This window comes from Chamaea fasciata, unplaced genomic scaffold, assembly GCF_029207755.1.
Source record: "Chamaea fasciata isolate MVZ Bird 193981 ecotype frontalis unplaced genomic scaffold, bChaFas1.0.hap1 SCAF_3, whole genome shotgun sequence".
Lineage (NCBI taxonomy): Eukaryota > Metazoa > Chordata > Aves > Passeriformes > Sylviidae > Chamaea > Chamaea fasciata.
The window spans coordinates 64512668-64540475 of NW_027094088.1; the positions used below are offsets into that span (position 1 = coordinate 64512668).

General features: G+C 38.3%; 1 protein-coding gene across 1 annotated transcript in view; it reads left to right on the plus strand.

The window, feature by feature from the left end:
- The window catches only part of MAN1A1 (mannosidase alpha class 1A member 1), a 141944-nt gene that overhangs the window by 103572 nt on the left and 10564 nt on the right, over positions 1-27808 (plus strand). The window contains exons 6-9 of the mRNA XM_066179325.1: positions 8133-8256; positions 10483-10576; positions 16457-16572; positions 27431-27650. Coding sequence (XP_066035422.1) covers positions 8133-8256; positions 10483-10576; positions 16457-16572; positions 27431-27650 — 554 coding nt within the window. The remainder of the gene's footprint in view (positions 1-8132; positions 8257-10482; positions 10577-16456; positions 16573-27430; positions 27651-27808) is intronic.

Sequence of the window (27808 nt, forward strand, 5' to 3'; positions counted from 1 at the left end):
ACAGTGAATGAGAGGTGCTTGACCAGATTATAATAATTTTCCTGTCTCAGAGATGGGATACTATGGAAAAGTCAGAGCTCCAGCAGGAGCCTGGATGCCTTGGGTGATTCTGGGACCACTTAAGGCTGCAAAAATAACATGTCACTTACTGGAAGTTGGATAGGAAGATATTCACACTCGCTGCTGGGGCTACAAATACACAGTTACTGTGATAGTCCTGACACAGGTTCCCCAGTTTGACCCTGCCTTGGCAGCTCCTGCCACAGGATTTGGGTGGAAAAATTCAGTGAGTGCCAGTGATGTGTGCAAACATGGGATTTCTGTACCTTTCTTTCTACTCTCAAACAAGGGTCAGGATGATTTGCCTATTTGTTAGTAGGAAAACAAAAACACATTAAATATCTTTGAAGCGTTAACAAATAAATCATCAGTTTCAGTGCTTGTGAAGACAGGCCCTTAAACCAAGATCCAACATCCTATATATTGTACTTTTGAGAGTGGGGGAGAAAGAAGTAAATTTAAAAAAAAAAAAAATCTTTTTAGCATTTTATGTATCAAATAGAACAATTGAAACTTCAGGCAAGTGTTGGCTGTGTGCTTCATAGTTTGGTTTGTTTTTAATTTTGCTTTAAAATATGAATCTCTAATTAAAACTCAAATCATACAGCATAGTTTATTAGCATTCTCAGTTAACTGCAATACTAAAAGGAGAAAGATGTAGCACAGGAGTTTGAAGGGAACCTCTTCCAAGAAGTATTAACAGCAGATGATCCTTTAACTCCCCCAGTCTGTTCTGTGGTATTGGATTTAACCTCTCGGCAAGTTGTTAGGAAAGAAATGTGTCTAATGATCAGCCCTGGTTTCTGGGAAGAGAAGAACCCGCTCTTCTTTTTTTTTTTTTTTTTTTTTTTTGTGACACATTGACAAATGGTTCCATGCAGGGCAATCCAAAAATTTATTCTTATGAATGTATTTTCAGATCAATTCTAAATAATGCATGAAACATTAGATACTCTATGAAAATGGCCTTTGAAAATCATCCTTTTGGAATGAAGTATTTTTGTCCCTTTCCTAGGGGATCCCAGTATCACAGTATGGCTCAGGTTCCCTTCCAGTGTGGAAGGGACCACAGTGGATCATCTGGACCAAGCTTCCTGCTCAGGGAGGGTTATCCTAGAGTACTCTCCCAGAGGATGCCACTGTAGTATGCATAAAATACTTTTTCCCCAGTATTTGCTTAATTTTTATGTTGAGAGTGTGTGTGTGTGTATTTAGAACATATTAATTGTTGAGGTTTGAGTTCAATCATTTGCCTAGGAATTTCTGAAAGCAATTAAGTTTTATTTAGCATTTTGTGCCATCTATGGCTCTATAGCAACTTCATCTTTTAAATATATTTTATATAAAATCACAAATAGATACTGAGTATGTAAATGAAAAACCTGATAGTTTAGTGACTTCTCTTCATTTGTTCTAAGGAAACCTCGTTGATTTAATTAAATTAAAATACTATGAAGGACTGGTAGTGACAGAAAGGCTTTGGCAGTGTATAGCCTGAAGGCTTTTGCAATATATAAACACTTTATTAGAAATGCTGTGACTGGACACTGTGTATTTTTACTGACGTTTTATAAAAGGAAGACAGAGGAGTAATGAGCAATTCTGCCAAAATGGACTGTGCCCTTGGAGATTGTTCTAACTGAATTGAAATATAAAATCATAGAATTGTTTGGATTGGAACAGACCTTAAAAATCATCTAGTTCCTAAAAAAATCATTAAAGATAAATTGTGAGGTAGGAAAAAACTTTTTATGTAATTAAAGATTTTAAAATATGACATTACAGAGTGTTTATCTCCAGTCCTCCCTTTTGTTATGTGTATTAGCCTGTAGAGAGTTCAAAAACCCATCTGGTACCTGTGAAACTAATTGAAATTTTGAGATTTGGGCACCGGGCAAGGGAAAACTTGGTCTCCATGGGTTTGCTCTGTAACAGGAAAGACTCCATCTTCAGTTTAATCTCCTCTGTGAGGTGATTTAATTCTGTTATCTCCCTGTACTGATTATCGGGGGAGCCCCAAAGATATTAATTTCAAAGGATGTCCTTGCTGGAGTTACAGTGCTTTCACTTTTCCCTGCCTTCTCTCGTGGTCAGATCTGTAGCTGGCACACATCTTGTCTGCTGAATTACAGTGTGGGGTTTCAGCCAAATGTGCAGCCAAATGGCATGTGATCATAATTTTAAGACTAAAACATGGAAATGCAATCATACTATGCTTTCAAAATTGCCTGGAGACCACAGGCTTCTTTGGGAAGAAAAAGTGGGGGATGATTTGTGGTTTTCTTTGACAAAAATATCCCAATAATTCTGCATTACTTCTGTTTTCAAGGCATGTTTGCTTGGGGGTTGAGACTCGAGGAGAAACATGAAGTGCATCTTGGGCTGCTGGGAGGGGAAAGCTGCAGGGAAGTTTCTGTGTCCATTGCAACACCCTCTGGCTGGTTCTCAACTGCCTTTTGGAAAGGTCCCTCTCTCTCCTGGGTGTCTTAGTGACAGCTGGTGTGGAGGGACATAAGCCAGGTTCTGAGGACAGGGCTGGGCAGCATTCTGCTCCTGCAGAAATCCTCTTAAAACAGGATTAAGCCTAACCAGTTCCAGTCACAAACTGTACTTTCCAGGCAGAACCTCCTTGGTCCCTCAGCATTGTTGGAAGTACCAGGCATCACCTGCATGCTCCAGCTCTGGTGAATTTCAATTTCATTGAAATTCAGTGGACCCTTCTCAGTGATTTCTCTGTCACAGCGTTTTTGCATTTTCATCCACAATCACAGGGTAGTTTCTTACAGAAAAAAAAAATCAGCATTGGTAAAGTCCAATGCGGCTGTTGGGACTTATTTTCATATTTAATTCCAAGACCTTTCTCAAGAGCAATACTTGGACTCTTCACATTGTTGCTGCTGTGTCTCTTTTATTCTGTCCTTTCACCTTTTTTACTGGCTAAGTCTGCAGGAGGAGACTGACTCTCCTGTTGTTCTGGTGCATTTTGCATTAAATATTGAAATTCTGACTTCTTGCTCTGCCTCCAGCTTGTGGAGTTGTCCTGGCAGCCTCCAGGAAATGTTGGGAGTATAATAAACAAGTTGTCTGTGGAGACAAACAGTTCTGCTCACTGATGACAAGAATTTTGATAAGTGTTTTGGCCCTTTGAAGTATTTGTGCAGTTTCCCTGAGGATTTGCTTTTCCTTTCAGTTGAAAATTAGCTGCTGCTTTATATATATTGGAGATGTAGTATAATTTTTAAAAACTCTTTTAAATATGGTTGTGCTTCTGAATTTCAGTAATTTTTAAAAAAGCAACCTTTGAATATTTATATTTCCTCTGTGGTTCCCTCTCTTGGTACATACACTCTGTACATTTTAGAAGACTTAGTGATCTCATACTTTTTGTTTTTATGTACAGATGGACCAACAGCGGTCTGCTGGAAAAATACTGAATTGAGTTACCAGCAGCCCAGGTCAATCAGGCTCATGTTTCCCAAGAATGAATGACAGTAGAATTATAAACACTGGTTTTCAGATTCTGTGGCACTCAGTGTTTAGAAACAAAATTTATAAAATCAGAGAGAAATCTTATAAACCAAAATATTATGCTTCTCTGATCCAGATCCTCACTTCAGATTATTCTTACTTACATAATAAAAGTTATAATAAGTCCTAAAGTTCTATGAATATGTTACAGAAGTTTTTTAAGCAGTATAAAATATACGATTGTAGACACAGTGATTTGAGATAGGTTAAAATAGTGCCCTATAAACTGAAATTATTTTTGTACTCATCTGGATCTTCAAAGTAGTTTGACTAGTGCATCTCCTTCCCTCTTTCCTTCCTGAAGTGCATAGTAGAGTTTTGTGTCTAACTCTGATGTCAGTACATGACTGATACTTGGTACAGGTTGAAGTGAGTATCAACATCAGAAAAATTGAGAAATTCAGTAGCAAAGTAAATTACGAAAAGAAAGCAAGACAAAGAATGCAACTAATACAAAAAGTACCTGGCCCCCTTTGCTGTCCTCCATCCCTTTCTGAAAACTGCATTTGTCAGCTTACAAGACATTTGTGACATTAATCTATTAAACTGAGTGAAAATAAGATGCAAAAAGTTTTCAGTGCTTTACAGGTCTTGCTTTGATTGGGAGGAGTGATCTGCACTTAAGTTTGGTACAGAGTCATAAACCACGTTTTGAGAATCCCCAAATGCCCTGGTCATTCTTTGGGTTCAGATTGCTGCTGTTGTTTCTTGACTTGAGTAATGGGCACCCCCAGACCAAAAAAAAAAACCCAAAAAAACCCAAACAAACAAACAAACAACAACAAAAAAACCCACCTGTAGTAATTTGGAACATTATGTTGCTAAAACTTGGGAGTAGAAATAAAACCTTTCACCAGAAACTCAGGTTTGCATCTCAAGACTTCAGGAAGCCAATGCATAACTTCATAACTGAAGAGTTATGAGATACCCAGCATTGACTTTATAGCTGAACAGTAAATAAGTACTTACCATACCCTTTTTTAACTTTGCAGAAGTTTTTGTTCTTATAATGGTAATGGTGAAGAACTTGAAAAATGTCTGAGTTGGGAGCACTGGTTATGTTATATCATGCATGGGCAAAAATCAGTATTTTACTATGCCTAGTTATTAAGATTTACTGAGCTATTAGATTTATTTATTGCATATTATTTTCTAGGGCACCTCAAGTAATTTATTAATGTACTCACTGTTTATAATCCCTGACACAGATGTCTTTTTCCATTTACTTTGTACTGTTCAGGTTCTCTCTTTTTAAATTTCTGTTTTGTTTAAAAGTATATAATATTTACGATTTGGAGGGTGGGGAGGGCAGGGCTGAAAAAAGAGCACCCTCTTCATTTTTATTTTTTTTTTAAGCCAAGATACTGCTAAACAAAAGTCAAAGTCTGCTTTCTCAGTGAAAAATTATCAGAGTGTGAAATCTCTCACATTCTGTATGCTGAAAGCTTTGTTGAGTATTTCCTGGTCTCTCTCTTCAGGAGCTGACTGTCTGCATAATGCACACTGGACTGTCATCTTAAAATAAGGATGGAGTTAAATGGAATCAGAAGCAGTACTGTGGCAATTCCAGATAGTGTGAGAGAATATAGAAAACTTACCTGTTCCATTCCTCCTAAAGATGAAATATTTTCTATGAAGATGATCAGAGGGCTGGAGCACCCCTCCTGTGAAGACAGAGAGAATTGGACTGTTCAACCTGGAGAAGTGTTTGGAGAGACCTCAAAGCAGCCTTCCAGGACCTAAAGGGGTCTGTGAGAGCTGAGAGGGACTTTTGACAAGGGCAGGTAGTGATAGGACAAGGGGGAATGGCTTTAAACTGAAAGAGATTAGGTTTAGGTTAGATACCAGGAAGAAATTATTTTATGTGAGGGTGGGGAGACACTGGAATTGGCTGCCCAGAGAAGTGTTCAAGGCCAGGTGGGACAGGGCTTTGGGCAGCCTGTGAAAGATGCCCCTGCCCATGGCAGGGGGGTTGGAACCAGATGATTTTTACTGTCCCTTTCAACCCAGACCATTCTATGATAAGAGAAAATACCAAACATCCATAGCTGAAGGTTGCATGAAAAACAGTTGAGGGACTGAAGTGTAACTTTTGGGTTCTACCACTTATTGAAATGAGCTTTTCAGTGACAGAGCTCGCATCTGATGCTAAACCAACACATAGCTTTGTTATTTTGCAGATTTACCAGAAATATGTTGATGCCTTTTTTTCCCTAACCACCTGACCCAACTGAAAAAAATGAAAGCTACATTAAATAGTACATACGGTTGTTACATAAGTGTTTATTTCCACTTCCTTTTTGCCTTAAGAGTAAAGAATGCAAGTTCGTAATTTTCAAACCATCTTAAACAAGAAGAATCTTCCACTCATGGCAAAACACATTGCTGCATGCAGAAAACACAGCTTTTGAAGCCGTGTTTGGAAATGTTCCTTGTTAACAAAACACACTACATCAAAGTGTTCTGGCAGGTTGTATTGATATCAGCCGACACTGGGGTAGGGTGCAAGCAGGAACTCTATTACGTTTTCTGTCAATTTTGGTTGATGCCTTGCTGCAGGAACAGCTCGATGTTTTCCCTTTGAGATTGATTGAGAAACTTGATAGAAAAAAGCATGTGTGCTTTTTCCATTTGCACCACAACATGGTCACTTTTCAAAATTCTGAGGGTGTGGTGTTTTTTTTTCCTTCCTGTGAACTTTGTCAGCTCTTTTAATCTGTGTGATTTAAAAACATGCTGAAATATTTTTATCAGTCAGCAGTTAGAACTTGAGATAGCATGTACCATGTGGGGTCTGTTCTTGGGTGAATAACCAGTCCATGAGTTCTTCAGACTGCAGAGAAGAGGTTTCCGGGCATGTTGTCTGCAGTACTCACCTTGATCCTGTTTTCTGTAATAACTGATGCTTTTGTGTTACTGTTCAAAAAAATTCCAAAGCACAGTAGATTGAAGTGCAGACAGTTTTTAAACCAGGTGTGGGTTTCTCTTCACTCTGTAAAAAGTACTGTAATCTGTGTAAGATAGATCTTAAAATGAGGTATTAAGATACTTAAAACTTGTGCTCTGTTTCAGTCACACAAATACCATATCAAATTGAGATTGTGTGCATCTTTGCAGTACCCTGATTTCATTGTGTCATTGATTTTGGTCTGCAGCTATGAAGATTAAAAACACTTTTTGGGCAGTTATTTACATCAGAGGACTTACATGTGTCCCAGCCTCTTGCACCTTTGTGATCAACCAGGGGAGCCTTATCAGATCTCTTTCCTTTGTGCTCTCTGTGCCTTTTCACTGCTTTTAAAGTTTAATGGCTTGGTTTTATTTTGTGTGTCTGGCAGAAGTCTCAAAATATCATGTTAATATAGCTAGCGGGGAGATTGACTTAATGGAGTCTTAATTTCCATGTATTGGTTAAACTTCAGTTATAGCTGATCTTTTGAAGAAGAGATTTTAATGTAGCTGAGAACTTCCATCATGATTTATTGGGATTTTTGCTGGTTTTGGGCTTTTTGAGTCACATTTTAACTCAGGAAGAATACTGTATTTTCATGGTTGTGCAACTGCTAACTGATGACCGTAGTGGCTGCTTATGTGTAAAAGTAGAATTAAAATTTTATTTACATACCGATGTGTTTGTGTTTAATGATGTTTACAACTTGGAAATGTGGAAGACATTCCAGTACCTAATAAGTGTACTTCAATGCAACAGTCATCCTAATAATATGCCAATCTAATATGTCATTATTCACCTAGATGCTCTGGAACATTGGCTAGCTTTTCTTTAATTTTAGGGGTTTTTTTTCTGAATATTGCTGCTGGAAATTTCAAGGGAAAGAAAAAACCTCACCTTTTGTAATGAAACTTTAGCAGACTTGCTGTCCTGAGTCTCAACCAGCATTAGTTTCTAGTGGGGATTTAGCAATAAATGTGCTTTTCTCTATTCTCAACACAAATCCTAAGATTAATTTTGCTGTGAAGTGTCTTTGGGTTGTAATTAAAACTGAAGTTACTCATCCTGGTAGGAGTGCCCAGGCAGACAATACACACTTATCCTACCCTATTAAAGTCTCATGTATTAAGAAGGATTTGCTGCATGCAATACTTTCAACTTAAAACTTATTCTGTATATATGCATTAATTTAAGTTAATAAACAATTGCACTGTAGAAATTAGAGTTAAAATTGGAGAGTGTTGTGTTAAGTACAGGGGAAAACAAGTCAGTGCTTTTTTGTCTTTAAACGTGATATGCTGCAATGAAACATGGTTACAGTGATAAGTGTAATGGAGCCATTTGTGAGCAAAAAGATTGGGTTGTTGCAAGAAGCAACTGTACAGCCTAAGCAGAGCTGGACTGAAGTAATTCAAGGTCCTGTGGTGAAAACATGGAAGGCTACTGAAGCATGGCTCCTTAGATACATAATAAGTACATTTTAGATTAATTATCTTCTTATGATACTGGTATAGCTACTGCCTATTACATTTTATTAGCATTGCCTTATAGATGTTCATGATTATTTTCTGTCTTTCTCTTCCCTCCGTCTTAGTGGAATCGGTCGAAATTGGCCATGGGCCTCTGGTGGAAGCAGCATTTTGGCAGAATTTGGGACTCTGCATCTGGAATTTGTACATTTGAGCCACCTGTCTGGAAACCCTGTCTTTGCTGAAAAGGTTAGACTGCTCCATCAAAATCATGTTGTAAAAGATAAATCATATATTCAGAGACTAATATGTATTGGGAGAGATTTGGCTTTTCCTCATTGTGAGCATTTGTCACATTTTCCCTAATCACCTCGGCATGTTTTTGTATTAAGAAGTCAAAAGTCTTGTCCAAAATTATTATGATGTATGTTCTTGTATATGGCCCCATAAAACATTTAATTTCTGTTTATCTTCTAAATTAGTATCACATTAAGCAATAAGACTGTAAAGCTTTCTTCAGTTCTTTACCTAATGGGGTGTAAACAAAACCTGACATTATATTCAGGATAATAACTGATGTCCAGAGAAAGCAAAGCACCATGGTGATTTCAACAAGTTTACTCTTCAAAATGCTGCATAATATCACTGCTGTCAGTGAGGTCAGAAAGGCCTTCCATTGCACTGACCTTAAAGAAATATACTTTGAACTCTCTTTGGGGAAGGAAAAAAAAATCACATCCTTAGACAAAACAGTGATTGTGCACGCTAATTCTTCCAAAATTTGATAACATTGTCTTCTGGATACTTTTTATATACATGAGCCATGGAAAGTACTCCTCCTTCCCTCAATTCCCACCTGAACAATTTTGCTTTGCTTTTTGATGTACTAATTGCCGGCAAGTCCTGTTCTTTATAATACTCTGTATCATTTATCTTCTTTTTATTTCCTAATTAAAATGTACACTTGTTTTGGTTTTGTATTCTTACTGCAGCCGCCCCATGTTACCTAAAGCTGATGTTATCGACTTAATGATCTAATTACTGATGAGACTCCAAATGTTTAGCAATAGGTCTAAAAGCAATAGTCAAATCTAAAATTATTATTGGGTAAGGACTGAGTGGCTTTGCTGCAGTACCATTGTCAGCATTGGATTCAATTTTGGGAAGCAAACTCCTAACAATTTTCATGTATTTAGGGGTAAATTTAAGGACAGCTTCTCTTAAATTTGAAATGGGAAGGGGGAGTGGATGGGTAGGGGGTGGCAGCACTGAGGAACAGCCTCAATAGAAACAAATTGACAAAATAAGTTAATTATCTTGGGACTTTTATGGTAGTTTAATGCGTAACATCTGTTCCACTAAGAGACAATGAAAGTGTGTATCTTAAAAATCCCAGCCCGTGGTTCTCCTACACAGTGGCATCATGCTCTAGCAGCAAGATGCTGGAAATCTGTTTATGTAAGCTGTTCTTAAAATCCTTTAGAGATTGCAATTCCAAAGCCCTTGGAAGCAAACCATTCCAGGGCTGGTTCACTTGATAAAGAAGAAGAAACATTGGAATAAGCTTTGCATGGACATATTATTAGAACTCATTAATTGAGGTCCAGGACTCATTGCAGCCTGCATTTGGGCAATGAGTAGTGTTGAGATGCAGGAGGCAGTTTGTGTACTACAACAGAAATCCTTCTGCAACTTGGTATAAGTTAATTTATCTTCTTTTTCAGTAGCTACTTCACTCGGTCTCTAGGCACCCAGGAGTTTATAATGAAGCTGTCAGTACCTTTTTTTCTACTATTTCTGCAGTGCTCAGGATCCTCATCCTTCCAGGCTGCTACATTTGTTTTTTCTGCGATTCCTAAAATTCAGTATAACTCATTTCATGTGCTCTGCAGTGGATTGTGCTGCTGGATGGCTCCAGCTGCTGAGCATCTGGACTGTAATTGTTTCCCCGGGCATCTCATTTGTAGTGAGCTCCTTAGCAGTGCCAGCAGAGCGCTCAGGGCTGCCTGGGTCCCTGCTGCTGGGCAAGCTGGTTGTATAAAGCCTAGTCAGTTCCAGCCATGCTCTCCTTCACAGTGCACTTCCACATCTGAACTAGGTGATAAGTTTAATATTTAATCGCATTTCTGATTTAGTTATACAACGAATATAAATGATAACTGAGTTTAGTTAAGGGAAATAGCCCCAGTGAATTTCAGTATCCTGTGAAGAAGGGGATACTCTGCATGGCAAGTCCTGAACTTTGGAGCTTGCTCCTGTTGGTTGTTTCATTGCTGACAATTGACACAGAAACTCCAGAGGTTTTCAGGAACTTGTTTGCATGATGGTATCAGCTTTTCAATAGTGATATGATTGCACAGAGGGGTTTGGGTATGTGTGTTGAATAAGATCGGGGGGTTATTTTTAGGCATATTTACACTCCTGTATTTTGTGGGGAAAATGGGTGAGTGCTCAGTGTTTTGTACCTTCCACTAGGTAATGAATATCCGAAAAGTTCTGAGTCGACTGGATAAACCAGAGGGCCTTTACCCCAACTACCTGAATCCCAGCAGTGGCCAGTGGGGCCAGCGTAAGTAGTTGAAGTCTTTGGTACTATGACCTGTCTATCAGTGTTCTCTTTGCAGTTGTTAACTTCTTTCAGTCACTGTTACATGCTTTTTATATAAAAAGAACTTCTATAATGTATAGGAACTCCCTTTATGTCTATAGGTTCTAGAAAATGTAAAAAATACTACAAATCTAAAAATAATAATCATACTTGCTGTATTTTAATCTACTTTTCCTGAGCTTTCAGTATGACTTGTGGAAGCGGGGAAATGCTTGAATATGTATGACTTTGGAAAGGAATTTGTGGACTACAGAAGTCTCTTATTCAAAAATCTAAAGTGCTTTCTGAAGTAGCTGCATAAGGAAACATTATCAGCTTGTCTGAGTCAAATTCCACATTTTTGGAGTTGTGTGGCTCCACTGAAGGAAAAAAAAGTAATCAGACAAGTCTTTCCAGTTAATACTAGCTGTGATTTCTGTTGAAATGTAATGCCACCAACTGAGTTTAGCAAACTAAACAGAAATGTGTCATGGCATTAATCCCCTTGGAACCATTACTGAAGATATCAAAATTAGAAGGAAAATACTATAAAATACTTGGATTACTTGAATTCCTTAGCCCCTTCCTAATGACTCAGTCTTTTCTTGTTCATTGCTTTCTCTGATCTCCACAACATGTCAAAAGTCTGCACAGTGTGCAGGATCATGACTCTAGAGACCTTACTGCTTTTTCCACTTTTCTTGGTTAGGTTCAGTCTGTCACCATCCTATTCAAGCAACTCAATGTCTTGCTATTTTTTCTTCCTTACATTATTGAAGAAAACCAAGCAAGATATGCTGTCATGGTCTGAAAAGATATAGGCAGATTAGCTGGTCCTGTAGATTTTCACTGTGTGAATGCAACAGAAGGAAAGGACTGGAAAGGTTTGTTTAATATAGGAGGCTTTTTAGGATGTAGCTAAGGGGGAAGTGAGGTTCTGGACTCCTTATGGGACTGGCCACAGTCTGAATAGATAATTTTCACAAAGGCAAAGACAAGTGTCTACTCTGTACCGTGCCTCAGAGAAATGCACCCACCATTCACTTCACAAGAGGCAGTGGATCCTGTACCCACTCTCCACCAGGCAGAAGTAGGGGACCCTAAAGACAGAGGGGAGCAGAAACAGGTTTCTACTCAGGCTGGCTTGAGAATTCCCTCCCAATACAGTACACCTCATTTTCTCAGGTGTCCTCATGCAATAGTTGTGAGGCCCTGGAATCTGAGGACCAGGGAAATGAGAAGGTGCACAAAGGCCCATCAGGTTGGAGGGGTTGCCCAGGGTAAGGCAACGTTGGAAGGAAGACTTTCCCTTGGTCAAAAATAATTGGGTTAGAGAACATCTAGGCAAATTTTATATCCACAAGTCCATGGGATCCGATGGGATGCATCCATGAATGCTGAGAGAGCTCACAGGCACCATAGTGACACTGCTCATGATCATCTTTGAAAGGTCATGGAATTCAGGAGAGGTGCCCGAGGATTGGGGGAAAAAAAAGTCATCCCAGTCTTCAAAAAGGGCAAAGAGAATGACCCAGGGAACTATTGACCCATTAGCCTCACCTCAATCCCTGGAAAGGTGACAGAGAACCTCATTATAGAAGCCATCTCTATCCATATGGATAAGAAGAAGTTGATCAAGAGTAGTCAGCTGAAGGTAAATCCTGCTTGACCAACCCCTTGCCTTCTGTGATGTGACAGCTACCTGGATGAACAAGGGGAGAGCAGTGGATATTGTGTACCTCGACTTCAGCAAGGCTTTTGACACTGTCACAACATTCTCGTAGGCAGACTCAGGAAGTGTCCCTGGATGAGTGGACAGTGAGGTGGATTGAGAACCGGCTGAACAGCAGATCCCAAAGGGTCATGATCAGTGGCACAGGGTCTGGTTGGAGGCCTGTCACTAGTGGTGCCCCCAAGGGTCTATACTGGGCCCAGTATTGTTTAAGCTATCCATCAATTACTTGGATGAAGGGGAGATGCCTCCTCAGCAAGTTCTCTAAAGACCACATCTGGAACAGCCGATATTCCAGGGTGCTGTGCAGCTCTTCAGCAGGACCTCCACAGGTTGGAGAGATGGGCAGAGAGGAACTGTCTGAAACTCAACAAAGACAAATTCAGGGTCCTGTACCTGAGGAATAGTAACCTCAGGCACCTGTGCATGCAGGAAGGCAGCCTGCTGAAAACACCTCTGCAGAGAAAGACCTGGTGATCCCAGTGGACTACAAGGTGGCCATGAACCAGCTGTGCCCTTTTGGCCAAGAAGGCCAATGGCATTAGGAAGATCATTCCCAGCAGGTCAGCTGAGGTGGTCCTACTGAGATGGCCCTACTGAGGCCATAACTGAAGTGCTGTGTCCAGTTCTGGGCTCCTCAGTACAAAAGACATGGAGCAGGTCTATCAGAGGGTGGCAAAGATGATTGGGGACTGGAGCATCTCTCCTTTGAGGAAAGCCCTGAGAGAGCTGGGCTGGTTCAGCATTGAGAAGAGACAACTGAGAGGGAACCTTATCAATGTCTCAAGTGTCTGAAGAGAGGATGTCAGAGGATGGACCAAGCTCTTATCCAGGTTGCTAAGCAGTAGGACAAGAGGCAACAGGAAGAAACATGACGCAGAGAAAATTCTACCTGAATATTAGGTAGAACTTTTCTGTGCAGGTGACAGAGCCCTGGAACAAATAGCCTCTGTCTGGGAGAGGTTGTGGAGTGTCCTTCACTGGAGATACTCAAGAACTATTTGGACACAATTCTGTTCCGCGTGTTCTAGGATAACCCTGTGGCGCAGGGAGATCGGACCAGATGGGGTCCCTTCCAACCTTACCCGTTCTGTGATTTCAGAGATTTTATTGATTAAAATCTATTTTTGAAAGCTTTGTGTCACTCTGAGTTGAAATGGTGTCCAAAAAGGTTATGCTGCTCTGTTGCATTTCCTCATCAAGGCAAATGCCATTTCTCTTTATGAATTAGAAATACACCTGTCATTTCTTAGTCTGCTATGCGGTGAGGCTTCCTGCAGCTCACTGGTGCCACAAGGCCTGTGGCAGCTCAGCATGCATAACCATCAACTGTGGTTGTATGTTGGTATAAACATCCTTCTTACAGATCTGAGACATGGGCCCAGTTTTAGCACATGTTGGTTCAGCACAGCTTTGCAAGACATAAAAACCTCCCATGGAAGTGTTGATCCTACAGCTGTAGGTACTGGATTTAATTAGAGACAATCTCAGTACCGGTGAGACAGATCCAGTTAACTCCTTTCTTGGCTTCTGTTACTCAGAGAAGCAGCTTTTTGATGCTTCATGAGAGCAGATCTTTCTAGTGGCTGAGGCAGTTAGTGACTCTGCCTTATATATTTCAAAACAGTCAAAACACTTCTTCTGCCTTATGGCCTTTGTTATTTCCATATTTTTAATATAATTGCATCTTAAGCACTCCTCATTCACATGAAATGCCAGTTTCTGTTGGTGCGCACAGAAAAATTTTAGCATACACGAGCTTTGTTTTCCAATAGCAGGCACTGCTGACAAATAAATAGCTTCCCTGCCTGTGAAGGGTGGGTGCAGATGTTGATGCAGGTCTATCCCTGGCATGCTGAAGCAGCAAAGACAAGTTCCATCTTGTTATATCTCTTTCATATCAGTCGCCTCCATTCACCAAAATGATTAACTAATTTTTTCCCCACAGAGAAGATCAGAATGTGAGATTTGAAAAATACGTTACTTTTGATTGCTTTTCTAGGCTGTTTTCAGCTGATTACAACAGAAGGAAAAACCAAACAACCAAGACCCTTAATTGGTACAAGACAGAAATATTTTCTTTGAAACATAAAGTGGAGAGGGAGGAATGGTTTCTGAATGTTTCTTCTTCAGCAGTGCTGTAGCTGTGAAGGCCACTGATGGATCTCTGCCATTGTTCCTGTAAATTCATTTAGCCTTTGTTATTTTGACAGTAAACTGACAGTGATTTGCTGCAGCATGCGTCAATTGGATTTGTCTACTGCAATAATGTATATAATAACAGGGCTGCTACATTGATGAAACTCTGCTTGTGCTATTTAGTTTGCAAATGTCAGAGGTTTCTATGGTAATTTATTTAGGAAACCGTAAAGGTCATTTAAATGCTGCTGCTCAAAGATCAGCCTTTGATCACAGGAAATGTTCCCATTGTTTTAAGAAACCTCTTCTCCTTTTTGATCATGAACATTTAATTTAAAACATGGTGTAGTCTTCCCAGAATTTCAATATATCTCGTTCAAAAGAGGGTGGAAAGGAAAAAAAAAAACCTTTTCAAACCTAGGTTTGATGGTACAATATATTTGGTAGGCAAAGGGACAGGATACATTCAGAAAACTAAATTTTTTTTTTGCATGTCATAGGCTAGTGGAGGAAAAGGGCATTGTTGATACAGTTTGAATAGACAAATATCTATCTTCTACATTTGCATGTCTTTGCAACCTGTCTAGAGGGTGAAAGGAGTCTTTCCATGGAGAGAAGATACAAAGGAGTATAAATATAAATTCTCTGTGTTCCTTTGAATCCTACCAACAGGGGCATAACTTTGAAGCTAAGATCAGAGTTAGGTGTCAGGAAGTGTGAGCTCCGTATCACTAACCCTTCAGCATCTCGCTTTATGAGTCTGGATCATCCCATGCAGGTTTTTTGGTTTTCTCATGGCCAGAATTTTCTGGTATGACTCAGGGACTTTGCTGTGTGATCTGTGTAATGACATCTCCATCCTGTATTTCTTGAGTGGAATTAGCAGACCCCTCCTTTGCTGTAAAATTGACAGTAATAGATGAGTTGTCCTGGTAAAGCACTTTGAAATTTTTCACAGAAGACTCGATAAATGTCAAATCACTTAATCTTACCAGGCAGCAACAAGTTTTAAAAACAAACCTCTAGCTACTCTTCTCAACTTAATGGAGCTTAGAAAAAACATTTTACATGTATATATAGTTGTAGTAGTTCATGTATTTAGGGATCTATGCTGAAATCATGATAACCCGTCAAAATTTTGCCAAGAATCTTTTAGGTTCCTGGACAGTAAGTAGGTGCAGTCTTGTCCATGCAGCTGAAAGCATCACTAAATTTCCCATCACTGGTGCAACGGATGCTGAATGTCTGGATTGTGTGGTGTTAACGTTTCCAGAGTCACATCCTAAATTGTGCAATTGGATAATCACAGCATCTGTAGTACCAGATTGTTTCACATAGTAAGCATAGGGCAGAATAAAGCAGTGTCACAGTAGCAATCCTCTGTAGACGTGGTGAAGTCCTTTTACTTCCTTCCAAACCACTGCTGAGTTCTGAAAGCAGTCAAATGTTCAAAAATGTTGTCTTATTTTTAAACATATAGCTCAGCATTTTGAAATACCACTAAATAACCTGAAGTTCAACTCTGCAGTAAGGAGCTAAAAGCCTTTTTTATGAAGTGACTTAAATGGAAAGTTAGTGACTAAAAGAGCAATGCCTGCACATTAAGGAAAAAAACCTTTATCAAATCAGAGAACACTTACTACTTTTTTATCTTTTTAGAATAAAAAAACCCCTTAGTTCCATACGGTTTTGTATGGAATAGACTACATGAATTAGAATGGTCACATATAAATTGTTTTTTCTTTGCCATGATCTCCTGCAGCACATTGTGGATATTAGGTAACTGTGGTGTTTTAGCTAAATTAAAAATACAGCAATAAAAGAAATAATTCTCTGTATATACAAGTAAAGTTTTCCTGAGGTTCCAGGCTTATGTTTATTAAAGATGTTGTAGAAATAGATCATTAAATACACCGTTTCAAATTGTAATTGTATTTTATTGTCCTGGCTTAAGATGAAATTGCTGTTCTATCTCTTTCTTCCCTATTAAGATCATGTCTCCATTGGAGGGCTTGGGGATAGTTTTTATGAATATCTGCTCAAGGCATGGCTGATGTCAGACAAGACAGATGAAGATGGCAAGAAAATGTATTATGATGCTGTTCAGGTAAATAGGACATTTAAATCTTCCTTTCCATAATAATCTAATCTATAATAATCCTAAAGAGACAGGCTCTGAGGACTATATGAGAGATTTATGTATTTGCTAGCACAGGGTGTTTTTTAAAGAATTAGTTTCTGTTTTAAAAAAGAATTCTTCAAATAGAAGTGCTAAAGGAATACAGATACTGCAGGAAAGGGGAGAATTTTGAAATATAACTACTTTTTTTCTTCTACTGCAATACAGTCAATTGTCTCTGAAGGAGAAAAGTATAAAACAACAAAAAATGCATCTATCTACAAGTAGCTCTCAGGTAGATGTTCTACTCTTTTTCCTGAGTCTTCTCTAGATATGTATCAGTCTTGTTCTTTTCCAGGAGGGAATTCCTCTCTTGTATTCAATTCTCTCATGTGTTTCAGCCATAAAAAGTGTTTTGACTGTCGTCCACAGATGGATCAATGTGTTATGGTGGATAATTAGAAATGAAAATAGGGGTGTTTTTTCACAATTACTTTTTGGGACAAGAGCATATATTTGTCAGCTTCTGTGAAACAGCCCAGCTGGACACAAGAGAAAGTTTTATAAAATCAGAACTATTCATACTTACATTTATATATGGTATTCCATTTATGATCCTACTGGTCTGCACTTTGCTTTGTTACTTATGGTATTTCCTTAATATGCTGTTTTGGGAGAAATAATGGGTTTGTGATACCAGATTAAGACTTGGGAAGTATTCTGTTCAAATTCATAATTACAGGCTTTCCTTCCAGTCCTGGGCAAATGACCTATTTTCTCAGTTCTTTGCTTTCACATATATAGATACATATTAAAATATTACTTCTCTTTTTTTCCCCATCCTTTCATCTGTTTTGACTGGAAGCTGTCTAGGGCCAGGACTTTTATCTCTTATTAACCGTGTGTATCTACAGTGCTTCTATAGACAAGGCTTTGAGATGCTAAGCAGTATCTGCTTATTCTTTCATATATCTGGAAATGCACTGTCCCTGGGGAAGTCATAAGTCTCCTTTTTCTTCCCCTACACAAAAAGTGGTGGCATTAAAAAAAATCCAACCATGGTTGTTTATTGCAACCATCTTTTTTTTCATTAGAGAGCAAAGTCAAGTGTGAAGACCTGAGGGAGGGTGTGATCTCTGGTGGTTATAAATTTGACAACCAAGTATCCTCTGCTAAGGAAATCTTGCCTTTAATTTTGTAAGAGTGGATTTGGATACAGTCAGCCTCATTTTCACTGCTAGCGTGGTTTCAACTTCAGAGCAAAAGGTGGATCTTAAATTAGGTTTGAGTGCATTTGAGGCTATAACATAAGAACAGTGCTGTTGTAATAACTCAGCCATTGGGTTGGCAGCCAAACAGAGAGAACAAAGTGTGTGAAATCATCAATTCATCTTACCAAGGAAGACATTTTGAAGCACCTCAAAGCTACTTCTAGCCTTCCACTTCTGCTGGTTTAAAGATAGCAGGTTTTTATTGAGGTTCCGGCAGGGAGCAGAAGTGGTGACAGCCCCCACATTACAGGAGCAGTTCTCCCTGCTTGGATTTCAGGTGGAGGAGCAGAATCATTGAATGTGACAGTATCAACGACATGGTCTCACCTCTGCTGCATATGACTGCATTTAAAGTACCTATTTTCTTAATATTTTTTAGTAGTACTAGCTCAGAAGCAGTCCGAGCATCATGTCAGACCAGAGTGTTAGACTGTGAGAGGACCTGACTAAAAATAGATTTCCTTGTGGTGCTGGCTGTTGCTATTTCCAGTATTTTCTGACTGAAGGCATTCCTGTTGTCTGTTTTCTGTACTGAGGTACATCTGTACCAAAGCTGGAAGCGTACATGCAGCATTAGGAGTTGCAGCTTGGTGTTGTAAAGGAGCTTGTTCAGAAAGCAGCAGCAAAGTTTCTGCCTCACAGAAACTGCAGGATGATTGGGCCCCACTGAGATTCCAGGTTCTTCATTGGAGTAACTATCCTGATTTGAAATCCATCCTGATACTGGCTTCATTGCTATCGATCCACTACTTATCTAAATTAAAGCTGATTTAAGTGTCTGTGTAAGCTGCAATCTTTCTTTACGACTAAGGCTGCAGGGTTTGGGCATTCTGAGTCTGCTTGGTATTTTCCTTGAGAAATTTCCCCCAGTGCTCTCAGAATCTTTTTAAGACTATGCCAAAGGGAGCAGCATGATTATCCCTGGCCATTCAGTCCAGCACATAGCCACCACATTCTGAAAGAGTGATGTGAAAGTTTGATGCCTAATTCAATATCTTCTGCTATCTAGAAACCACAAATGAAAATATATGGTGAGTTATATAGTTCACTGTGAAAAGCTGAAATCTCTTTAGATAGAGCTTGGGGGTTATTTTTCACATTGTTCTGTAAATCATATTTAAAAAAAAGGAATGCTTTCCATTAGAATTTTTGTATCACCCATAGACTATATAATGGCTTAAGTTAAAAGCAATAACTAAGGTGTCAGACTAGATTTAAAAACTGCTTCTGCTTGCCATGAAAATGCATATATGGCTGAAGCCATTTAAAGAGTTTATTTCTAATGGGAAAAGGGACCAAGATAGTCTTGTTTTTAATACCAGGGCATAGTATGAATGTTTAAGGCCATCAGAGGGATTCATAAATTGTAGAATTCACACAAAAAGACAAGTGAATGTATTTTTAATGTAAGTTATTTTTTTTCTTTTGAAAAGTAATACAAATAATGTCCTGCTTCACATAATACAGGAAGTAAGAGATCTTCCTAAGCTGGTTTCAATGGATAGCATGCAACATTTAGTCACAGTACAAATGTGTATTCAGCTTTTAGCTATATTTTGAGGAAATAACTGCCAATAGAATAATCCATCGGTCTTTGCAAGTATCCAGGACAGAAATCATCTCACTCTTCTCAGTTAACAAGCTGATCTCTGAGGCACAATTGAGTAGGTTTATAAGAGAACATGATAATTTACAGCAAAAATGGACCTTGTGGGTTCACTTATATTTAGTCTAGCAACAGCAGTGTCACAAGCAACTGCATCAAATGTTCCCCTCTTAAATGTGTCAGCCCTCATTTTCTAAGCTGATGGGCAATTTTCCCTCTATTCCTGGAAATAGGTTGTCTCACACTTCATGTCTGATGGTCAGGTATCTTTTCCAAGTTTTCCCATTACATTTATTTATGGCCATTTCTGCAATCTTTCTGTATCTTACATATATATTTATTCTCTCTTTCTGACTCTGCCTTCACCCCCTTTTCAGTGTAGTTCTAGAGAAGTGACACATCTAGATGCTGTAAAGAGAATGGTGACTCACCCCAGAAGAACTTCACAGGAATAGGGAAAATCCCTCACCAGCACTTCCCAAGCAGCTCAGTTCAGTGCAGCCCTTGGTGGCCCTGTGGTTTCAGTGAGGTAAAGCTGCTGCTTTCTGCAGTTTTACCTTGAGCCAGGGTAGCTAGTTCACTTTTAGATATTTAGATTGTTTGTTTTTTCTTAATGGGTAACAACTGCTCAGATGATCCTAACAAGAAAACAAGTGATTTCTGCAGAACATAGCACATGGAAGTAGAAACAATGGAAATGGCCAAAAGAGGAACACATGTTGTGAAGCAGTGCCATGGCCACTCTGCCAGATTTCAACACCATTTCAGAAATTGCTGCTAGGCTGGGTTGCACAATTAAGCAATGCTGTAAACTTCTGTGTGTATCAAAAGAGGAAAACATAATTTTTGGCCTGAATTTTAAGTGTTCAGACAGAAAATATATAGATTTACTTTTTGGGGGGTGTTAACTTTTTTTGGCACATTGCTAACTTTGGAGACTAGCTTTGATATATACTCAGTTTGCACGCTGCCAGAGGAAGCTTTAATTTTGATTGGGGGATTTGGGGTATATTTAACTGTCAGCATTAAGTAGAGAATATTTTTCAGAGCTGTTGATTTCAGCCTTTCAGATAAATAAAACAAATCCATGGAGACTCCTTCCTCCTTGAAAGGAGAGGGAAAATGATGTGTTGTTAGCAAAGTGAAAACATGATATTGGCAGATAGGCCTTTTTCATCTCTGGAGTTATGTGAGGATCTGTTTAACTGAGGTGACAGTCTGGTGGCTGGTTTGTGCTGACTGCAGTCTCCATTAAGCTACTTGAAGTGGTTTGCTTTGTGATCCTAGTGGTCCTAAAAACTGCATAACTGATGTGGACAATGAGAGAACTGCAACAACTCAAATATAATGGCTTGTCATACTGGGTAAAGCTAAAAGTGATTAATGATTTGAATTTTTAATACTTGAGCACTTCTTGGCATTGAGGAAAATACATAAATGAGGAAGGCAGGATGCTGCAATAGCAGCCCATCTTAGAATGAAACAATTGATACCCAGCATTCCCACTGCATGCTTTGTTTTGGGTTTTGGTTTTTTGGGGTGTTTTTGTTTTTTTGGTTTTTTGGTGTAGGTTAACTGAATGTAACTTAAATGTGTTAAAATCAATAAACAGGCTGTTTTGTCAGCTGTCATTTTTAAAATACTTATCACCGAGCTGCACTGGTGTTCTGCACTTAGTGATAGTATGGCTGCATTATGTAGGAACACAGGATTCATCCAGAGGACTCACCGCTTCTTGTTATTCTCTTCACTGTATTTCCCCTCTCAGCAAGGGTTTTGAGACTCTCTGCAAGTGCTTGCAGAAAGCATCAAGGCTAAAGACAGGCTTCTGCAGATTTTAAATTGTTAATAATTTACTGATAACCGCACAATGTCTTAAGTTTCGGACGAGATAAAGTATTTATTCAAATTTTTGTTTATTTATGGACTGTCAGGAGAAGCAGCAAGCTTTAATGTTGTTGGAAGCCTTTAAGGGGGATTTTAACTAGAAACGTCTAAAAAGAAATTGTATGTCTTCTGCTCATGGCTCTGCACTTTTCAGAGGAGCCATGTCCTTACTAGTCATGCTATTTTCCCTTCCCTTTTCTGATAACAAAAAAAACCCCTTGTCAGAATCAACAGATATCCTGAGTTTTCAGAACAAGCACAATGTAACATTTTGAGAGTGACTTGATTTGATGCATGCCAGACCATTAATACTGTTTTAAAATACAGATAAATTTATCCTTCTGGTACACACATCATTTAGTACATTTAGAGCTAGAGCACCGATGCTCTGAGAGACACTAATAGATCTATAGAGGGGAAAAAAATAGTGATTTTCAAACAGAAGTAAATAGTCAGCTTTCCCCTAGAACTTAATAATCTTTTTAGTGATCAGATGAATAGGTATCACATTAGTTAATGTTCGCCAATGATTCCCCTTTAAAAATTTAGGTACCTCCATTATAAGCACTCATAGTTCATTGCACATGTAAGCTTGTCTACATAACATGTCTAAAGTCCAAAAGAAGTGCTTTGGTGCTTTTACAATGTTTCTTACATGTGTTTAAACAAATGAAAGTTGTTCTGTGTTCAGATTTCAGGTTTGATTTTTAAAGCTCAGTTTATTAAGCAGTGAGGACCTCAGCATAAGACACTACTTTTCTTTGGCAGAAGTATTGAACTTGTTCGTAACAAGGGCTTGAACTTGTATTCCAGCGATAAACTTTTTTGTAATGAACTCACTGGAATTTGCAATAAAGAGTAAATTTGATTAATTGTGAAGGTTGAGAAAAAAAGTATCTATTGCATTAGATCAACTAAACAGAGAAAATGTAAGGGAAGTAACAAAGTAACAAGAAAGCAGACACTTTACTTAGAAACTCACAGAATGTAAACCCGCAGTAATCCTGACCTGCTGCTGTGTGGTGCTTCAAAGCAATAAAATGTACTGGTGCAAGCTGTAAATATTAAAATAAATAAGTAAGCAATTGACATTATACATCTTTGAATTATTGGAAATAACACATGGTAGAATTCTCTTTTGTCCTCACTGTTGCTTCAGTCATCAAAATACTGTTTATGAAAATTCCTAGGGGAAGAAAAATATATTAAAAGTTTGAACAGAGATAATTTATGGTGCTTTGTTATGAAGATGCCTGCAGAGTTGTAATTATCCCCAAAACAGACATTATAAACATTTGAAATTTTGAAATATAATCATTTTTTTGAAGTTTCAAATTTATTAAGGTATGGAAATATGGAACTGTCTTGCTGGGCAGTTTTATCTCCAGCTACAGTGACATCTTGAGGCAGGAAATGAAACCACCTGGGTTTTGTTAAAACAGCTGTAATCGTTGAAATTCATTAATCATAATTAAGGAGATACTGTAAAAGGAGAGGTAAAATGCCCAAGAGCTAGAGGTAGCAGAACTGTAGGGTCTCATTGCCGTTGTAGGTTTGTAATTTGTTATCTCAGCTCCTTCAGCAGAGTTAACACTTCTGTGGCACATGATTGTTTAGAATTTGAACAGCCTTGAGGAGCAGATCATTTCTCCTGAGAAGCCTCCACCTGTGCACTGCAGGCATCTCAGTGAGTGTTTTTGTCACCTGTCAGTGTAATCCAACAAGAGAACATCTGTAAAAATAAGCTTATTGATTAGTTTTTAACTCAATTGAACAGTGAGATGATTCTGTTCTGGGTCTTCTGTGTTTCCCTATAAACAACACATTTTAAACAACTCAAAGGGTAAATGAAGGACTTTGCAACCACAAAATCAAGTCAGAGATGGACTGAAGGGGGTAGTGAAGACATCATTTAAGATGTGCGAAAAGCTTAAAGAAGTGAAGAAAGGAATGAAGAGTGGTCATTTATTAGGAGGGTCCAATTCTGCTTAATTTTAGAAGGGTAAGAACTGGCAGTATAATGTATAGGTTAAGGAGCAGGCTGATAAATAGAGAACACAAAACATATTGCCTTAACAATGAGGGCAGGAGGGGGAGGAAATCAGATTGGGAAAAACTGAAGAGTTTCTCCTTTATGGTTTCAATAACAGAGATTACACAAACGTGCAATTGGCAATCCTGCAGTTGAAACAATTCCTAATGTCTCATTCACTGTGACAGGCAAGGGCATAATTTTAACATGCAAACTCATGAGAAAGATGCCAGTAGTAATGCAAGAAGCACTTGAGTCACAATTCAAACTGTAAAAAGGACTGTTAGTGTTTCTAATTGAGTGCTCAAGTATTTATATAGTTGTTGCATCGAAGGAATAATTTCCCGCAAGATGGAGAAAAAAGTAATTTGGCTGAAGGCTTTACTGCAGTGAGGTCTGTAAGCAGAGCCTTAGGTAAAAGCTTTAAAAAGAAAAATTGCCAGGAACAGTATCAGCTTTAAAAAGTTACTCTGGCTCTAAGAGCTTATGGGTACATGACATATTGTATGCCATACCAGCTTTATTTGTAGTAAATTTATTTCTTTAACTATCTGTAAAATGTTTATTTACCTTTAGTTTCCCTCTCCTTTTTTGTCCACTACAGCCTCAAATCAGATTGTCTTCTTTTTTTGTTTGTTTGGGGTTTTTTGTTTGTTTGTTTGTTTTTGTTTGGTTTTTTCCCACTCCCACACAGAATCTGCTATTGCTCCCTTTGGTAACATACATTTGTAGCTACTTTTCCTCTTTCCAGCCTTTTCTGTTGCACTGTCTCTCTGCCCTACCTTGATGGAAAGAAATAAATTGCTATTTGAATTGCAGAAATACATTCTAGAATGAAATGAAATTTCCATTTACTTAAAAGAAAAACTGTACCAGCTCCAAACAGTTATCCATCAGTAATGTATTTTCAACTAATCAAAGACCACATTCTTCTAGATTTTTGATTGTTTTCAGATACTGAATATTGGTTTATATTGAGAATATTAATTACAGTAAGAAGATATTATAATCTCTATAGTGATAACTATCACAGATTTAGAGAATGATTTGAATTGGAGGGGATCTTAAAGACCATCTGATTCTAATTCCCTGCCATGGACAGGGAAACCTTTCAGGTGCTCAGAGCTCTATCCAGTCTGACCTTGAAAGCGTCCAGTGATGGGGCATCCACAACTTCTCTGGCTACGGGTTCCAGTGCCTCACTACCCTCACAGGAAAGAACTTTTTTCTAATATCTGATCTAAAGCTACCCTCTTTCAGTTTGAAGCCATTCCCCCTTGTCCTGTCACTACAAGCCCCTGTAAAAAGTCCCTCTCCACCTTTCCTGTAGGCTCCCTTTGGGTACTGGAAGGTTGCAGTTAGGTCACCCCAAAGCCACCTCTTCTCCAGGATGAACAATCCCAATTCTGTCAGCCTTTCCTCACAGGAGAGGTGCTACATCCTTCCACCTGATCTGCAGGAAGAAATTATTTGTAGTTGGGGAGCAAGTTGAAATAGACCTGCAATTCAAATAAATATGTCCCTTGAAGTGAGTACATAATTATATCAAAATAAAAATAGGGGTTTTTTAAGTATGAAATTCAGAACCAATTGTACCAGACAGAGCTTTTCACTTGGGTGGATCTTTGTCAGCACACTACATATTCTCCTTTTATGATAACTTGTTTTACTCACTTGATTTCCCTGCCAGAACTGCACCCAAAGCACTGCAGATAACAAGTACCATTCACCTATGGGAACGTAACCCTTCCTTTCTATCCTGCTCTTAAACTTCAGATACATGTCTGGCTAAAAATTTGTAGTGACCTAGCATGCCATTAATAAAGACATACACACCGGTATAGGTATTTTCTAGCACTCAGGGACCCAGGATTGTACAAAGCATGACTAGGCAATCTGAGAGTCTGTAATATATCTAATAACTACCTCATAAAAATAGCTTTAAATAAGATGGTTACATAATAAAATTACTTTTAATAGACATATGTGCTAGTTCTTAATAGGCCCCATTTATAAAACAGAGATGATTTACTTGACTAAATATGAATACTTAAATTGGAGACATATTTTTATTTTGTGACATTCTTGGTATCAATCAAGATCAATTTGTTAGTTTCTTAAAACCAGTTTGTTAGAATAATTTTAAAACTCTTGGAAGTCATCCTTTTTCAGCCTGAACTTTAATCTTGAGCCAAAAGAGAGAAAAAAACTCACCAACACTAATTGGTATCACAAAATCCATTTTTTTTTTACGACAAGAATCAACTCTGGTCTAGTTAATGTAGTTCAAAAGTGCATCATTTCTGTTGTGTTGGTCAGATACAGTAATACTTCATTCTGTTTTTCAGTCATTACTTCAAAGAAAAATGCAACATAAGTAAATTGAGTTATCAACCTATTTTTATAGTTGTTTACTTTTTAAATAAATTCGGACCCAACAGCTAAGTGACCAGTAGAGTTATTGCCTATTTTTAGAACTGTTGTTTTGGTGAGGTGGGAGATACCATGCTGAAAGGTTAAATGAAATGTCATTAAAGTTTTTCCTTTCTCAACTTGGTTTTAGGTACCTTGTTGTTAGAATGCCCTAATAGGTCTGAAAGCTATTTCCCACAAATTTGTTGTGTTTTCTCACCTTTCCCCTTTCACATCACAGTCATCTTTTTATAGGTTAAATTATGCAGGATTTTTTTTTTTAAGCAGAATTTGTTTAAAGCACAGGAATTTTCATTATTTACTTTTGCTTTAAAATTTAGCTATATTTTTCAGTAGGTACCTAGTGGTAAAAGCATGCAATCAAGGTGGAAATAAAGGGTGAGGAGTTTTCTGAGCTAATAGTGGCTCTGGATCTGGGCAGAAAACATCCTTACTAAGTGCTTTGCACTAGTATTACTGGAAAAGAAAGTATAGTTTTCAATGTGACGTTCTTGGCAGAAAAAAAAAATACATAAAAATTGTACAATTATTCTGCTGATGCTTCTAATGTAGAGAGGATTTTTCATGCTTATAGGAACAACCTTTACAAATGCTTAAATGGGGAAAAGTAACAACTATCACTACTTTCTCTTTATAAATTTTTTTTTAAATCCTGGTGCTTTTTTAATGGTTGTCTGTAGTGATATTTTTTAATGTTTTTTTTTTCTCTTGTATAATGCATGTTGAGTACTGTTTCTGGATCTTATGATTTCAACACAACAACCAGAGCAGTAATGGATAACAGAATGTGTGACAGAGCTGTCTCCTCTTCATTTCCTTTTAAAGGGTATTACCTTACTTTCTTTGTGGGCTTCTAATTAATGTGCTCTTCTGCATCTCCTCTGTTGCTTTAATTCTGTTGCTTCCACAATGGAAGGTTGCCTTCCTGGATTTTGTAATTAGTGACCATGCATTGCTAGCATCACAAATTTCCAGTTCCCTCTAGATTTGTGTATTTTTATTCTGCTTAGATTTTTTTTTTTCCAGAGATCTCAGTTAGACCCTGCTCTTGATAGATAAATAGAGGATTTTGGTTTGGGAGGGGAAACCCATTGGACTTTGGGAATACCATCTAGACTCAGAGGCCTAACATCATTCACTGTACACACTGAATCAAGTGTTTTGAATATGAGTTATGACTGCATATAGTTTACATGAAATTATGTCAATAACCACCTCCTTTAAGTCAAAATTAAAATGGGAAATACAGAAGCTGAAGTGATGGCCAATAACTACTGAAAGTTCAATTACTATCAAAAGCTAAAGTACCTGAAACTGTGCAATGTAGAAAGGGGAAAAAATAAAATATTTCCAAATTAGAAGTGTATTTTGTAGGTCTTTCCAACATTTTTAGAAAATGTACCCTGTAAATTGCTCAAAGTTGAAGCAAAATTAGTCATCATTACTGATGTATGTTAATCTGCCTTGGTTTGGCTGCACTTTGAAGTTATGCTGGCTCATACTATGCATTTTATGAGCAAAGGCAATACAGAGCAAAAAACAACCAACATACAAGACAGCTTTGTCCTTTGCACTTTCCCAAATGGACCTTTGGTTTGAGATCATGTCCTTCTGCAGGCCATAGAGACCCACCTGATCCGAAAGTCCAGCGGGGGCCTGATGTACATCGCTGAGTGGAAGGGTGGATTGCTGGAGCACAAGATGGGACACCTCACTTGTTTTGCTGGAGGCATGTTTGCTCTGGGAGCAGATGGAGCACCCAGTGACAAGACAGGCCATCACATTGAGCTGGGTGCTGAAATTGCCAGGACTTGCCATGAATCCTATGACCGTACACGTGAGTACCGTATTGCAGAGTTTGGCTGCACAGCTGGCCTTCGTTTTTGCATAAACCTGAATGAAAATTGTAGCCCGGTGAGAACTGTTCATCCCTTCTGAGTAAATGCTGCCTTGCTTTAAGAGTAACTTCAAAAATGGCTGCTCTGTTTTTTAAAT